General features: G+C 41.7%; 1 protein-coding gene across 4 annotated transcripts in view; it reads right to left on the reverse strand.

Annotated features, from left to right (window-relative positions):
• Positions 1-5108: 5108 nt before the first annotated feature.
• Camsap2 (calmodulin regulated spectrin associated protein family member 2) overlaps positions 5109-17649 on the reverse strand; it is a 96637-nt gene continuing 84096 nt past the window's right edge. For 2 of the 4 annotated variants that reach the window (XM_013346743.2, XM_013346744.2), the window contains 6 exons: positions 14792-14928; positions 14138-14358; positions 12331-12403; positions 10828-10943; positions 8349-8467; positions 5109-7993 (listed from right to left, as the gene is read on the reverse strand). In XM_013346743.2, coding sequence (XP_013202197.1) covers positions 7688-7993; positions 8349-8467; positions 10828-10943; positions 12331-12403; positions 14138-14358; positions 14792-14928 — 972 coding nt within the window. In that variant the 3' untranslated portion in view covers positions 5109-7687. Of the gene's footprint in view, positions 7994-8348; positions 8468-10827; positions 10944-12330; positions 12431-14137; positions 14359-14791; positions 14929-17649 lie in introns of all 4 variants that reach the window. The other 2 variants (XM_026779599.1, XM_026779600.1) reach the window with 1 other exon arrangement.

Raw genomic sequence — 17649 nt, forward strand, 5'->3', positions numbered from 1 at the left:
TTTCCAGCCTAGGGTGCTGCCCATTCTCTGACTAGTGTGAGGGGCTAAGCAGAAGTGACGGGGGGGGGGGTGAGGGGGGGCTTCTCCCTAAGCAGAAGTGGCGGGCCCTTTTCCCATCAGCCCCTGGAGCCTTCTCTGACACCATCTCTCATAGGCCTCCCCCGTCTGTACTGTGGGAGCCTCCAGGTTGACTGTTTTGTGGTCCATCCTGCCCTGTCCAGTACTGTATTGTCTTTGGGACAGAGGGCGAATAGCGTACAACATTTAACCTCAATTGCTTTTAGGACGTTTCCCCCTCCTGCCCCAATAGGCTGTATTTAGAGCATTGCAACTTTCCTCACCACTATTCATTTTTCTGTAAGAATTACCATAATCTCCAAGGAATTTGTTTGGAATTGTACTTGCCTCTTTCATTACGAAGTTTCATGACAATCACCACAGATTTGGCTCTTCAACACAATCATACTTAATAGGTTGGTGAATTTTTTTTCATCCAGGGAGGAATGATGTGGAATATTAGTTTAAGACGTGTTATAGTCATTTATATGGTGGAATATTTGATTAATGGTTCAAAGGTCTATTGCATTCTTTTATGTTGCATTTGTTTAACTCTGTAAAGCTGTGTTACTTTGCCTGTCTAAAACACCTGATTGGTCTAATAAAGAGCTGAACGGCCAATAGATATGCAGAAGAGGGATAGGTGGTCCTGCCAGGCAGAGAATAAATAGGAGACATGAAGGCAAGGGGCAAAAAAAAAAGGGGGGGGGGAAGAGGAGAGGAGGACCCAGGGGTCAGCCACCCAGTCACGGCCAGACACAGAGGAAGTAGGAAAGAAAGATATATAGACTAAAGAATGGTAAAGGCCCAGAGCTAAACATAGTTAAAGAGAAATGGGACGCTGGGTGGTGGTGGTGCAAGCCTTTAATCCCAGCACTCGGGAGGCAGAGGCAGGCGGATCTCTGTGAGTTCGAGACCAGCCTGGTCTACAAGAGCTAGTTCCAGGACAGGCTCCAAAGCCACAGAGAAGCCCTGTCTCGAAGAACCAAAAAAAAAAAAAAAGAGAGAGAGAAATGGGATTAGTTAGAAAAACTGGCTAGAAATCAGCCAAGCTAAGGCCAGGCATTCATAAGTAAGAATAAGTCTCTGTGTATTTATCTGGGAGCTGGGTGGCAGGCCCTCAAAGACATAAAACAAAAACATAAAACACAACTATAGAGGATGTTTTCAAAGTGTCCACATACTCCCATTATTCTTAGATTTTTTGTAAATATTATATGTCATATATTCTCCAAATATTTAGATTTTTACACAACCGTTTCAGCCATATTTGCCATTAGAATGTGCTTAGTTTACTGTCTGCTGTTCTCTATGCCACAGAAGTCCGCATTTTTTTCTGGTGCTTAATGTTTTTTTTAATTTTTATTTTTTTCTTTTTTTTTTTTTTGGTTTTTCGAGACAGGGTTTCTCTGTGGTTTTTGGAGCGTGTCCTGGAACTAGCTCTTGTAGACCATTTTTTCTTGCTTTTTAAGACTAAGTTTCTCTGTGTACCCTGGCTGTCTTGGAACTCAGAGAGCCACCTGCCTCTACCTTCCAAGTGCTGGGGTTACAGGCCTGCACCACCACTGCTCAGTGCTTAGTTTTTTAAGAACTTAAATTCAGATACTTCAGTGGCTTTGGTGCTTTTGTTATAGTTTGTGATATTTAGGTAGTCATGTTCTTACATATTATAATCATATATATATATTTACTATTAATTTCTATAAACTATTTATTTGGAATAAATCATGATCATTTCATTCAGATATTTTTCCAAACTTTTTCTCAACTATTTAAAGAAGTTTTTATAGTTTCAGTCAGATTTATCATTTTTGGTTAAGGTTACTTTCTCTTTGATGTGTTATGGTTTGAATGCAAAATGTCTCTTACAAGCACATATTTATCAAGCTAGTGGCATTGTCTTGGAAAGCTGTGGAACCTGCTGGACGTAGGATTTAGCTGGTAGATGTGGGGTTTAGGGGAGGACCTTGTAATATCCTACCTCAACCTATTCCTACCTCTGTGAATGAATTCCATCACACTCTCTTGGGCTGTGGTGGACTGTGCCCTCTCCAACAGCAAGCCTAAAACAGATCCTTTCTCCTTTAAGTTGCTCTGTCAGAAATTTCATCACAGCGACAATAAATGTTACATGAGGTGTGGACCCCGAGTTCTATGGTTATCATTTTAAAGACTTATTAAGGGTATGGATGAGTGCTTTTATGTATGTGTGTGCACCACCCTGTGTGCCTGGTGCCCACGGAGACCAGATGCTGGATCCCATGGGACTGGAGCTCTAGGTGGTTGTGAGTCATGAGGTCGGCTGTATTGGTTGGTGGTATCATCACCAGGGGCCCTTGTCTGCGGCTCTCCTGCTGCAAGTGCTTTCGCCCTTCCTTCCAGGAGAGCCTTCTCTCCGCACACAGCAGCTGCTCAAATGTACTAGGAATCTAGAGACCTCACCCAGGAATCGTCAAGACTTGATGACCACAGTTCCGTGGTACCTGGTGTCATCCTGACGAATCCCTCAGGGCCATGATGAAGAGATAAAGATGGATGACAAAGAAACACTTCTAGAAGGATTGAGTTGACAAAGTTATAGTCTGAATTTCAAGGGTAAAGCCAAGCTTTGTGTTTCTATCCCATTGATGTATCTTGAATTGAGAGTGAAGCATCTTCTACTATTAGCGTTAGTCCTTTGTAGGTGTGTACTGAGGGGCACAGGACAGACAAAGGCCACTTGGGTTGGCCCTGATGCCTTACCACCTGAGACGGCTGGCAAGGGCCCCACCCTCACACTGAACATCTCAAATGTACGGTTATTTTAGAAACTTTCAGGTACTAAACGTGGGGTGGGGTAGCTGGGAATGGACAGAGTCAGACATGAGCACTGGGCTCTAGCCTAGGGGATGAGTCAAAGTGAAAGCCTTGTGGCCTGCAGCTGGGTGATTGTCCCAGGGCTAGATCTACCCCAAATATCTTTGGTGGCCCTTGGAGGACATGGGGGAGGAGAGCAGGGACAGAACTGGAGACTTGGGAGGAAGGCAGCTTTCAAGGAAAGTGATACTGTCTTTCTGCAATTTTTTTAAAGATTTAAAGAAACAGAAAATTTAAAGAGAAGCAGCAAGTAAGTCCCTCTCTATAAAAAGGTCCCCAGAATTTGCACAATTTGGAGAGGAAATACTGTTTCCTTTTGATGATATTGTGCCCTCAGAAGCTGCCAACCTACTTACTACCTGTCTGCCATGACTCTCCAGTGATTTCACAGGTTAGTGCAGGTTTCTAGCTTCTTGTGAAGTTTTATTAGCACTAGGTTCTGCCATTCAGAAAAACCAATTCTAAAGTCACTTTCGGTTTGGGCTGACTTTGTAAACAGCCCCTTCCTGCTTCTGGGCAAGGCTATAATCAGGGAACTCAAAAGACATACAGGATGGTAGTCCGGGCTTCCTCTCAAGCAGGGAGGGAACTCTTATTAGAGAAGATCAGCCATCCTGTACCAGTGACCGTGTAAAAAGGCAGACTGTGACATTCTAAGCAAACTTAGGGGCTCCTGAAGATGTGTGGACAAACGAAAATTCTCAGTGGTTCCACCAAGCACTGAGATGATCTCCTCGGCTCTCTACTTCCCCATGTTGAAGAATAAAATGAACATGGAGAAGTTCTCATAGTTCAAACCCCCACACCCCACCCAGTGTTGTGATAGCTTGGAATGTCTTAGTTTTGTTTTGGTGTGACTAACTATGGTTCGACCACACTGAAAGGCGAGCTGGGTGAGCCTGTGAGGACTTTTAATGTCTGTTGTGTGAACTGATATTTATAGCCATGGTTCTGACCAGCGAGGACGACATGATGAAACTTGTGTTTAGGAAAACAGACAGATGGAGACTGACATTTTGAAGGTTCTACTGTGCCAAGCATGGGCTGTGAACGCCTGGCCACCAGTCGGGAACAGAGAGGATGAGGAACATACTAGGTTTTGGAGGCTGCCTGAGATTAAGGTACGTCTGTTATAGGAGAGGAAGGAGCCTTTGAAGGCGTTAGCCTAGCATTTGCTGTAGTTCGCTTTTCCGCGACAGCTCTTCTGATTAGTGGGAGACAGAATCTTAGTTCTGATTTGTAGTTTCCTGGATGAGGACGGTAAACAACTAGGCACACTTACTGACCACCGTTTTCTGAGAACCATGTCTTCAGTTTATTAGCTTCTCTGTCAATTGGTAGGTGCTTTTGGTGTCCAGAGGCCAGGAAACATCAGATTCTCCATAACCGGGATCACAGACAGTGGTGAGCTAGCACATAGGTGCTGGGAATTGAGCCCAGGTCCTCAGGTAGAGCAGTTAGTACCTTTTATACTAGGCACCTATAGAGGAACAGCTTATATGTGCGGCGGTGACACTAAGGTTTGGGGTCTTTTAGGAAGCTGCACACAGGTTTCCTATGTGAGAAGCAACTCTGACAGGTGTAACTTCCCCATCCTCCATGAAATTATACAAAACCCACACATCTGATTTCTAAAGAGAAACTGTCGTTTGGAAGGCACGGATCTGGTTTTTCAGTAGCATTGTTTCTGTGGTATGATGGAGTTTCACTCACTTCAGATTCTTTTTTTTTTTCTTCCAATTCCTGGTTCCTAAGTCAGGTTTGCAGCTGTTTGATTCATTAGATTTTACTCTTCATTATCTCTGTGTAGAGGTCAGAAATAAAGATATTTGTTCCTGTTCACTGTGGAGTAGTTTCCTCCGCCTCAGCGACGTTCACCAGGTGAGGGGAAAGCCTCATGGCCTATGTATATTTCTGTGATACACCAAACTTTTAGGATCAGATATTTCTGACTCTGGAAAATTAAAATATTGGAGAACATTGTGAGAGTGTAGTTGTATTCTCAGGACTGAGTATCTTACAAAAAGGTGGAGCTCACGCCAATGCCCGATCATCCTTTGGGCACGTGATTATGCATGAAGATTTCTTAGAAGTAAATAGTCAAATCGTTATATTAGACACAGGCTGAGAGACAGGAGAACTCCATGATGCAGCCTCCCGAGTGCAGATAATTTTACCAAAGACAAGACACACACTTTATTTGAAGAGTCAGAGTCATCTGGTGCCATGCTTTTATTCAAATGAAAGGGGAACTACACTGTACCAGGAACTAGCAAGTCTGACAGCATCGACAGCACGCATCATCTGCAGTGCTCAGGAGTGGACGGTAAGCACACCACACACTGCACATTGCCCAACAGTGTCCATGAAGTCACGCCGAGAAAGATGGCTTTGGCTTTAAACAGCCAAATAAAAAACTGTAACAGTCCTCCAAAAATAAAACTGACAAACTGAGAGGAATGAAAAACTTGCGAAGTTGTGTTAAGTAGCAGAAGTTGACAGGCCACACAGCTCACCATGACAAGGATTTGGCAATTTAAACTGAACACCTGTCATGATGATCTGACCTGCCAATGACAACACTTGTGTTTCAATAAGGTCGATGGAAATCGCCAAACTTTATGGAATGGCTATTTTCATTTGTATAATTTTAGAACATAATTTAAAAAGCTGCACCATAATAAAAAATCTGCAGACTAAAGAAATATATCTGTATTCTTCTTGCATTAATAAAGTAAAATATACTGAGAGCAATGAGCTTCGTGGCAATATTCACACCCTACCTTTAGACACTAGACATTCAGTTCAGTTGCTGGATATACAATTTAAGAGCAGAGACAGTGTGTTTAGTGTTCATTAGTTCTTCCACTGTCTTGCATCTAACTTTTCTTTATTTAATACTCAGATGATAGCAAGAAGGCTGCTTTGATAGGGAAAAGACCATGTTTAGTCATATAAAATACTTATTAAATTCCTTTGTCTACTACCATCTTGTTTTGATTAGGTTTGTTCATAATTTTTAGACTAGTCTTATCCTAAGGATATATCTGTTTGACCATTTCCTTCTAATTGTGATAAAAATTGGTGTCTGAAAGGTAAAATGTGAAATTCCCCATTTTAATATTCATATATACATATATGTATACATTTAAAATATAAGAGTTACATATCCTGGTCTCTTACATGCAAGCAGTAGATCACAAATAGTTTTGAGCTACACATACATTTTGCACAGGTTTTGGGAAAAAAATCCATGAAAATTTTTTTTACAGTTTTAACAAATATACATAAATATAAGAACATAAATTACAGTAAAATATTGACAGCATTTGAGAAAATGTTGAAAACCCAGACACACTGATACCTAGAAGCCTTATAATAGTAAAGTACAGCTCAGGGACATCCCATTCCATTCTTCTTAAATAAGTAAATACATCACACGAGACACAAGTGCTCTCTCTAAACAACTCAATTAGAGAAATGTACATATTTTCATCTCTACATCCATGAAAGAAAACAAACTACTCTCTCACATAAACGCTATGTCCCCCGCCCCCCAGTGTACACAGCTGTCACAACACTGAAACATAACAGGGTCACATAATCAATCATTCAAGTCTTTTCCTGAGAATGACGTTTTCCCCAACTAACCCTCTGGTATACTTGCTAAAGAATGAAGACAGTGTAGAGGAGATTTCAAGTGTGCCCTAAACCTAAGCTGTTCCACTGGAAAGGGATTGAAAAAAAAAAAAAAAAGAAACCTAGTACAACTAAAATAACATGAAGCTACTTTCAAATAAAAATGTAGCCCTTTGTACATGTTTAAAAATTCTAAATATAGTTTCTCTAGCGGTTATAAATATAAAGGCTTCCTGAGAATGGCCGGGGAAGCCTTGCATTTTCATACTAAAAGGCGACACTCAAGTGTTACTCACTTCTGCCAGCTTATAAAGTGACTTTAAAAGAATAGAAAGTGTTTTGTTGTTGTTAAAAGCACAACCTGAATTATTCTGAGTTGGCCAGAAGTGGCGTAAAACATACTGATTTAATCAGCAGCTTCTTAAAAGATACTCTGGGCTAAGCCTGTGGGGTCTGCAGGGAACCCAGGAGCAGCTTTTCCAACACCTCCTTACTCAACAGAGAATGTTAATACTTGTGTGAGTAATAAATATAGAATGTAAATACTTAGAATGATTCTTGCAAATGCTCTAACACCATTAAACATAAGGGCTATTGTAAAACATAACACTAGTGTTCTCTTAACATCATAAGAAAGGTGCAAGTTACTTCTCAATGTGAACTTTCTACTTTCATGATCCCCACACGAAACAACACATGAAGGAAAGCTTAGAAGAAGCCCCCTGGAGAGAGAAGAGTAACAACAACAGCAACAAAACCATCTGAAGATGTGTACACATAGTATAGGGTTAAAAAATAATACAACACATAATTTGTCATCTAGCCACATTTCAAGCCTATGTCCCACTGTGTCCATGAGAATTCAGTGCTTCAAGGTCTCTGACACCAGGCAGGCGAACCTGGTGACACACAAACCTGTTTGTGAATCACATTTCCTTCATTACTTGGCCTCATCCCCTAGTAAGAATCTTCTCACTCCACAATACTGTTTGCATTCCAGTTGTTCACAACAACAGAGTGAAGGTCCAGTTTTAATTGATAAAAATCTTGTTGGCAATTAGAAAGATTTTCTATAGGCAGGAAAGATGAAGTACAAATCTACCACAAAGGTTCGGAAGCGTGCATCCCCCGCCGCCTATGCTTTAGTAGGTAGGAGTTTTTTGGGCGTGACTGGTCTTTTGGTCTGCCATAAGTGGCTGTGAATGGTGATGGCATCCACACTGGCGGATAAAGTTTTAGCAGGTATGTGGCTAAACTGCTTCCTGTCAGAATTGTACTTGTAAAGTCCCTCAATCATCTTTTTAGTGATAGATTTAGGGCCTATCCCAGTCAGTTTATTGATTTCTTCAGTTTCTGGGCAGTAAGTATACAAAGACCTGAACTGGCAGCCTGAGTCCCGGAACAAGATTAGGAAGTTGTTGGCATCTGACTTCTCCATTTCCTTTAGAACAGAAAACAAAAACAAGATAACAATAAAGCTGTATTTATTCAATGTTTCTATAATTGTTACTATTTCTTGGTTAAAATTTATGACATTTTAAAATAGAATTTTATGTTACTATTTTGGCATCCTAGGGATCCTTTACATGTGCCGAGCAGGCACTTCACTACTGTATTCTACCAAAAATTCCCAAGTCTTTAATTAACCTTTTAGGTCTTCCAGAACTCTCTGAGAGATCACTACAGACCCTCACGCTGCTGAGATGCCAGTGACCCACCAGAAGACCCTTGCACTGATCCAGAAGGCCCCTAAAGTTCTGAGATTCTAAATTTCACTTTCATAAGAACACACTTACCTCTAATATCTTTTTCTTCTGACCTTCATTTACTTTCCCAGCCAAACAGCAGTGAGCTAGTGCATTCTGGATTATGTGCTTATTGGATTTTGCACTCGGCTCCTTGTAGAGCTTGGGTCCTGTGATAACCATTGACAACAGTTACAGAAATAACATCTCCAGACAGAAACACACCAGTTTTCCACGATGTGATTGCTCCTACACTGACGTCGCTACAAGAGGAAACCAAATTCTGGACTTGAAGCTTCTTATGAACTTTTTTTTTCCTCTTCTTTTTTTGAGACAGGGTCCATCCACTATGCAGCCTGTTGTAGACCAGGTTGGCCTTGAACTCACAGAGATCCACCTGCCTCTGCCTCCAAGTGCTGGGATTAAAGGTGTGTGCCGCCATGTCCAGCTCTTACAATCTTTTTAGGGGCTACACTCTAGCCACAACAGTATTTTATTCACACAAGAACAAATTTGGGGGATGTTCTTGTGGCTTTGTTTCACTGTCCCGTGAAGGCAGTGCCGGGAATAAGACACTGCCTGTAACTGTTACACTGTCTCCTCAACCTTTCCAGGCTGCCTACATTACTGACTGTGGAGCTTAACATACAAAGGGTCCAAGAGTTATTTTTAGAAACCAAATTCTGGACTTGAAGCTTCTTATGAACTTTTTTTTTCTCTTCTACTCTTGAGACAGTGCCTCACTCTGTAAGCCTAGAGTGACCTGGAAGTAACTATGCCGTCTAGGCTGGCCTCAAATTCGTGGCCATCTTCTTCCCTCAGTCTTACAAGTGTTGGGGTTACTGGTTTAAGCTACCATATTTAGTTTTAGCTTGCAAGAAAATGTAGTCTCGGGAGATATCTCAGTCAGTAAGTGCTTGTCTTGCAAGCACAAGGATGTGAGTTCAAGCCCCAGAAAAGGGGAGGGGTGCTGGTGAGGTTGAGACAGGCAAATGAAACAAACTCCATTTCAAAACACACACAACTGGGAGTGGTGGCGCACGCCTTTAATCCCAGTTCTCAGGAAACAGAGGTAGGTGGATATCTGAGCTCAAGACCAACCTGAGGTACATACTGAGACTGTTAAAAAATCCAAAAGCACACACACACACACCTCTTCTGGCTCTGCATGTACACACAAAATGGAGAAAACCATCCTTTTTAGGGTATTCAGACTGCTCAACTTTACGAACAGAGGCAGGCAAAGGAACAGGGAAATACTCTCCATACTCACACTAGAGGCTGTCAGACTAGGGCTGGAGAGACGGCTCAGTGGTCAAGAATACTGGCTGCTTGCTTATCCAGGGTATCTGGGTTTGATTCCTAGCGCCTGCACAGTGGCTGACACCATCTCTAACTCTAGTCCCAGAGGGTCTGATGTCCTCCTGATGCAGACCCCAGGTATGCAAGAGGGGAATAGACATATGCAGGCAAAACACTCATACATATATTTTAAAAAGGTTGTCGAATTGATCATAGGAGGTTGTACCAAAGCTATAGAATAAAGAGGAGAAAGGGGAAGCCAGAAAGTAAACACACAGGCCCATCTCCTTCTCCCGTTCTTCCGCACACACCACTCTCTTCTCTGTTGTTACGGTTCACCTCTCAACGTTGCCACCTTTTCTTCATTCCCTCTACTGTTCTTGCCTCTAGATAGATATCTTCTCACTTTCTGTTCTTTGATTTGATTCAATCATGTCCACTCACACAAAGGCGGGAGGAGGACACGGAGGGAACAGGACATGAGCGGACACACCCTCCCAGACCTGATGCATTCTTCCTACCTCTAGGTTCCCTTAACACCGCTGTTACCATCACTGCTATAGCTGTGGTGCTAGGGACTGAACTCAGGCCCTCAGACACGTTAGGCAGACACTTCAACAGTAGATATATCCCCAGCCTTTATGTCTTTATTTTGAGACAGAGTCTCATTAAGCTACCCAGGCTGGTTATAACTGAAGCCCCTATGTTAGGGGGTGTTGGGGAGCCCTTAGGGATAGAATCTCCTTCACATATTTATGAGGAACAATGTTTTGTTGATAAAACTTTTCTAAGGTCCATCTGAACCCCAATTATCACAGAGAAATGGTCAGTAATATTAAGGCAAATGGCGCTAAGTGATACCTTTAGTTTTGCTTAGAAACCTACCTTATTTGCCTCAGCGAGGCTATATCCTGAAAGGCTGGCACCTCAGTGGCACTTTCCTTACTATAACAGACACTGTGTTTACACCACGAGGTGAACAGTAACTTTGTTTCTTTGTTTTGTTTGTATTTTTGCTTTTTTGAGACAGGGTTTTTCTGTGTAGCTGTCCTGGAACTCACTCTGTAGACCAGGCTGGCCTCAAACTCAGAGATCCCCTGCCTCTGCGTCCTGAGTGCCAGGGTTAAGGTGTGCGCCACCGCCTGGCTCAGGAACTCCTCTAATGCACCCCACACCCGTTCTCATGAGTGCATTCAATTAAAACGCTCCCCTGAATGTTCACACTAACCTGTGTACTCTGTTCCAGAAGCCACGGAAGAAGTTGTTGATGCATTCTCCCAGTCTTTCTCACCATTTCGACTGCCACAGCGACTCGGAGACAAGAAGCCTTCTACAGACTCTGACCTAAACATGAATAACTGAAGTTTTATGTCTCAAATGCTTGGGTTTCTGAGGCTGTATGTGATGGTATCAATCAAAACAACCTAGAGCTTTAAGAACGAGGTGGTGCTAATACTGCATCTTCTATATGGCACATTATAAATACTGTTGGGATGAGCTTTTTCCATATGAAAACTTACACAACAGAATGGTAAGACAATGGCAAGTCCGAGATTCTGAGAGCCAGAGACGCACTCTTTGTTGATGTGTGTGGGCAGTTTTCCTGTCCCAAACACCAGCTCCAAAATAACCAAAAAGAGGCTTAGTATTAATTATAAATGCTCGACTGACAGCTCAGGCCTAACCAGCTCTCCAAACATAGCCCACTTCTATGAGTCTATGTGCTGCTTGGGGCTTTCACCTCTGCCCCGTTGTGTGTCTGACTCAGTCTGCATTTGGCTGGCAACTCCTGACTCTGCCCTTCCTCTACCCAGCGATCTCCCCGTGTCAGGCCATCTTGTCCAATCTCTTGCTGTCTAGCTATCAGCCAATCAGCTTCTATTAATGATGAGAGCAATACATATTTACAGCGTACAAAGACAGTTCCACAGCAGATATGGGTCTTCTAGTTCATGATGACACCGATTCTATCTAGTCTATATGCCAGAGAAGGAGTTCAAGAGACCGTATAATCTGTGTGTTAGATACAAAGGCTCCAGAATGTGAAATCCAAGCAAGCAAACTACTTTTGGGGTTATTCTAATGTTACTGTTATTTTTCTCTTTCTATTATTTAATTATAGTCATATTAGCAACGATTTGTATATAGTTACTATTAGTATTTACAGCTTATAAAAGTATTAATGTTAATAACTCAAATTCTAAAAGAAATGGAAAAACAGATTATTTACTATAATCACTATATTTATTGATTTATTTACTAATTGTATGCACACACCATGTGTGTGTGTGTGCGCGTGTGCGCGCGCGCACGCGCGCATACTTGTACCATGTCATGCAGAAGGTCAGAGGAAACTTACTGGAGCCAGTTCTCTTCTCCCACCGTGTGGTCTCAGGGACTGAACTCAGGTCATCAGGGGTGGCAGCGAGTGCCTTCACCCACTGGGTCATCTTAGTGGCTCCATTTCATATCATTTTAACAGAAAGTTTTTTTGTTTTTCCAAGACAGGGTTTCTCTGTGTAGCCCTTCCCGGCCTGAAACTCACAGACGTCAGCCTGCCTCTGCCCCCTGAGTGCTAGAATTAAAGGCATGAGCTACCACCACTAAACTAAAAATTTGTGATGTTTCATTTAATATAAAGTAACTCTAATTTTTATTTCAAGTTTTATATAATTGCAAGTACCACATTCTTTTCTATAAAAAAAAAAAAATTGAGAAGCTCAGGGCTCACCTTGGTGTCCTCTTGCCTGAGTGAACGCTGTCGTTATCACCTGTGTTCAGCGATGCCAAAGAGAGGCTAGAGACTGAAAAAACATGGTAAATTCGTGATCCTGAACAGAAACAAAATTGTAAATGTAAAAGAAGAAACTAGAAAAGAGTCTGTCCATTAGAAAACACCAGCAATGACAATTGGGCTTTCTAATTTCTTTTCTCTTTTACTCTGAATCTAAGCACATAATATGGTGCATGCATATAGAAATAATTTAATCTAAGAATCAAGTTTTAGGCTACAGCAAAACTAACTTGCTGTCCCAAAAGTAAAGTGGTTAATAGGAGACCTGATACTGTGCTCAGGTTTTTTCAAGAAAGAAACAAGTATTTTGCAATATCTACTTTCCATGTGCAAAATTAACTTAAAATTTCTCTCAATGCTTTTGTTTGGACTTATTTTTATTTTACATGTGCATGAATTTTTGCCTGAATGTATGTGTGTGTCCTGCCTGCATGCTTAGTGCCTGCTGATGCTAGAAGAGGGTGCTGGATCCCCTGGAACTGGAGTTAGGATGGTTGTGAACCATTATGTGGGTTCTATAAAAGCAGCAAGTGCTCTTAACCATTGGGCTATCTTGCTAGTCACAGCCATCTCTTCAGTCACACAAGCCAATATTATATTGTCAAAGAGTTTCACCAAACCAGGCTCATTCCTATAGCCTCAGATATTGGGAGGAATACTGACTGAAGCACCATTGCCAGTTGTAGGCCAGCTTTTGCTAAGAACCAAGCATACAAGCAGAAGATTCACTGCCTAGCAACAGTGAATTTTAGGTATTTAACTCTACGACTCGGACTAGAGTTTCTGTTTAGTTTTGAAGTGCTAAGGATAGAATCTAGAGCCTCAAACATGTTAGGCAAGGCCTCTACCTTCATCCTTAGCTCTAAGTATAGGAACTGTCTGAAGTTTTCTAAGGCACTACTTTAAATAAAATGGCTTAAAAACTATGTAGTTGAATTTAAAAGATATATTTTATCAACTACAAAAAATTTTAATTTTAGATTTTTGACGCTATCTTAGGGGGGCCTTCTAAAATCTTGACCTGATGTTCTTCATTGTCCAGATAACAACGGCCAGGGATATGGTCAATGGGAGAGTGCGTGCATCTCATGTGCGATGTCCTGGATTTAATCTTTCACCCAGAACCTCCAGAACAAAGACAACAAAACATATAGGCACGTTTCTTATATATTTTACACACACAACATCTATCCTAAATTCTAAGTTTTTAGACAGTAGTTAATGCATTAGGGGATGTGGTGCCATCGGGAGAGTGCTTGCCTATCAAGAACAAAGCCCTGGATTCAACCCAACACTACAGTAGAGGGGCACTACTACATGCCTGTAATTCCAGCACTTACAAGGCAGAGGCAGGAGGACCAGAGTTCAAGGTTATCCTTGGCTATATAGCGAATTTCAGGTTAGGGTGAGCTATATGAGACCTGTCTTAAGAGTGGGAAAAAGGGGGAGACAGATATGGTAACTGATAATTCAAGGACGTTACATCTGTAGACAGGATTTTCTAATAAGTTAGTATTTAAATTATACTTTTAGCATTTCACATTTGATCTACTAAATATATGCATGCACATATAACGCACCTAGATTAAATAAAAATTTCCTTTGCTTATTTTGGCTTTCCAAATAAGGCCATGCATCACCTCAAACTGTGTATCCAATTTAGTATTACCAAGGCATGTCAAGTTAGTACAACAAACCAAGCTGGTGTTTATGAACAGACCTCCTTATAAGTAATTGGGGTTACCTGGAGGGCCTTTGATTGGTGTTTTGGGGGATTCAATATGATCTCTGTGAATAGATTTTGGCCGCTGTTTTTTCTGTTTTGCCACCTGAGGACGAGGCTTGATTACCGTGTCCATGTCTTCCATTAGCTTCAGCTGTTTTCGCCTCATATACTCCTGCCTAATAAACTCTCTGCGTGCTCGCTCATCTTCTTTCTTCTGACGTTCTTCCTCAGTCTTACGCCTAAAAACCAAATGGCGGAATTGATTATTTTATATGCCAAATACAAATGACACTAAAGAGAGTTACATGTTTGATAGGAGAGAAAGAAAATTACTATATTTCAGAACCTTGGGAGAAAATAAAGTTCGCTTAAAATGTTACCTGAGAACATTTACAATTTTGGTCATCTGTGTGTGTGTGTTTCTCAGTGAAGTTAATTTAATGTTCTTTAAACATTAATATAGATTTTCAAAGTTAATGTTCATGAAAAACTTTACTCTGACAAGTAAAACGAATACTTTGAACTTCCAAAAACCACCAAAGTTGGCAAGGATCCAGCTGCCTTCCACTGTCCACGGGCCATCTGAAAACTGTTAACACATAGCTGTGGGACTGCCCCTTGGGCACACTTGCTGATCTCCGCCGAGATAGAACCAGGTAGCAGCATCCTTACCTTGTCTCCTCTTTCTTATGCTCCATTTCCGCTTCCAGCTGCTGCTTCCGAAGCTGAGTTTCTTTCTCCCTCCTTAAACGTTTCTCCAGCAAAGCTGCCCGTTTCATTGCCATGTCATTTTCTGCCTTTTGATCATCCTAAGGACAAATTTTGTTGAAAAACAGTAAACATTTTAGATTTCAATATTTCTGTTTTCTAGCATAGCCACTTTTTGTTTTTTTCAAGATAGAGTTTCTCTGTGTTATAGCCCTGGCTGTCCAGGAACTCGCTCAGTAGATCAGGTTGACCTTGAACTCACAGAGATCCACCTGTCTCTGCCTCCCAAGTGCTGGGATTAAAGGCGTGTGCTACCATTGCTTGGTAACATAGCCACAGCTTGTACTTGTAGTTACTTATATCTGAAAATCTTAACTAATTACAACTTTACCAAATGTGGACATGATACAGAAAATGTAAAAATCCCTCAAACTTAATGGCCATCAGAAAAAAAAAATGAAAACAAGTAATTTTTTTTTTTTTTTACTATGCTTTAGTTTGTGCACACACTTGTGCATTCCAGTGTGGACATACATTACACAGTTCATGTGTGGAGCTGAGTGGATTAGTGGATAACTTGTAGGAGTTCACAGTTCTTTCCTACACCATGTGGGTCCTGGGAACTGAGCTCAGGTTGCCAGGTTTGGTGTTAAGAGCCCTTCTTTACCTGATGGACCATCTAATGGCCTAAAAACAACTATTTAAAAAGCTTACATTTATGTGTGTTTGTCTTCCCCTGTATTCATGCCATGGCACATGCATGGGAGTCAGAGGACAACTTGCAAAAGTTGGTTCTCTTTTCCCATAATCTGGGTCCCAACTCAGATTGTCAGCGTTGACAACAAGTGTCCGTTCCCCAATGAATCACCTCACTAGCCCTCAAATACCTGGCTTTGATTCTAATAACCTAAAATAGCTGAGTCGGCCCCCATTTTAAAAACCATATTTAGATTATAATGAACAATCAGATAAAAAGCATTCCAAAACTAGCCATCAAATGTCATGTAGCATCAGTGGTGCAGGGCTTATTTCTAGTTGAGTTATTTCTCAGCTGATGCTGACAGTCTGACTGGCTTCACTCGGAAGAGATGGGGATGGGCATAATTCCTGTTCTGAAGTTCTGCCATTCTGAGAGCTGTGGCCGTCTGTAAACCTCCTGGACTTACTGATTCACGAGGGCACTCTCAGTCCTCAGGGGACCTACACACTGCAGTTCTTCACAATTCAAGCAAGAAGCGAGTAACAAGTTGCAGAACTGGTTCACTGTCTTTCTTAAAGACTTCTTGAGGATACTGATTTCTTTAGTGGCTAATATATTTGCACTACAGTGCTGGGTATGACAGGTATTAAATCACACAGGAAAGAGGCACTTTTGCCTCCTGCTTTGCTGGAAGCCCAGAGACATATTTTACGATGAATGGAAGATATCATTGAACCTATCAGCTCAAACATGCATTTCTGTATCTAACAAAACATACACATTACACTATAGGTAAAAAGAACCAGTCCCCCTGGGTATTCACAGTCTAAGTAAAAAAGAAAAGACAAACAAGAGAACTGAAAACTCTGGATTACAAATGCATTGTCAGTACACGCAGGATGCCACAGAGACACAACTAACTAATCAAGGAAGCATGAAAATCTTAGGGGAAACAGAGTTCAAAACAGTCTAGATCAGGGGTTCTCAACCTTCCTAATGCAGCAACCCTTTAATACAGTTCCTCATGTCATGGTGACCCCTAACCATAAAACTATTTCATTGTTACTTTGTTCTGGGAGGTCCTCCCACTCCTCCAGCCTATAGCCACTGAGATAACAGCCCATTGGGGCGTGGTCTCTCTCCCTTTAAAAAAGCAGCCACTTCCCTCTCCTCTCTCTCTTCACTTCCTGCTAGGCTGGCAACTAGACTCCCTTCCTGGTTGCTTAGAAGGCTGTTGTCTGGGACGGAGATCTGTAAGTTTTTTCCCCTTTAAATAAATACCACCCTAATAATAATTCCAAACTGGTGTGGCATTGTTTGTGACTTACGCCTTCAGTTGGCACCCAATGTTTGGTGTTAGGACCTCTCCTTCCCCCGCTCGGCTGGTGGCAGTGAGTTCGGCTTGGCGCAAGCCGCGGCGGGGGCCTTGTTGGCGGTGGCCTTGTGGCCCATGTCTTGTGCATGGAGCCAGCAGCTTAATATAAATCATCACACACTGACTTTTCTTGCTGCAGTTCTTTATATTTTCTCTTTAGACACCTCAGATTGACTTCCAGTCCCCACACACCCTATCGTCTGCCTCCCCACCTGGATTTATACTCCACAGGCCTGCGTAGTCTCTGCCCGTGTGGTTTGCTCTTTTCTGAGTCGTTTTTAAATCTCCCTTGCAAGCACAGCTCTTAAGTGGCGCAAACCAGAGCACAAGGTTGCTGAAAGCTGCAACCCCTCAGGGCGACTCTGTCACGTGGAGGCATAAGCGGCTTCCAGGTTGCTCTTCTCTACCCCTGAATTCTGGGTTTCTAGTTCCATCTCTGGAATTGATTTAATTACATTTACTTTGTTGAGAAACTTGCATTTTCCAGTTTTTAACATCTACTAAGGCACTGAAACAGGACCCAGTTTTCATCGCGACTAGGCAACAGCGCCACCTGCTGGATAATAGGTAATACGGCAGTTTTCGTTTCTAATGCAAATTTTACTGCTTTGTTTTCACTGATACAATGGATTAGTAAATTTATACTTACTAATACAATGGATTACGTCATACAAGGTTTATATGATTATGGGGATACCTTAATTTGCTTGTTACTAGGTTTCAGTTTTCTTTTCCATATTCTATCAT

The sequence above is a fragment of the Microtus ochrogaster genome, chromosome 6 (genome assembly GCF_000317375.1).
Source record: "Microtus ochrogaster isolate Prairie Vole_2 chromosome 6, MicOch1.0, whole genome shotgun sequence".
Classification (NCBI taxonomy): domain Eukaryota; kingdom Metazoa; phylum Chordata; class Mammalia; order Rodentia; family Cricetidae; genus Microtus; species Microtus ochrogaster.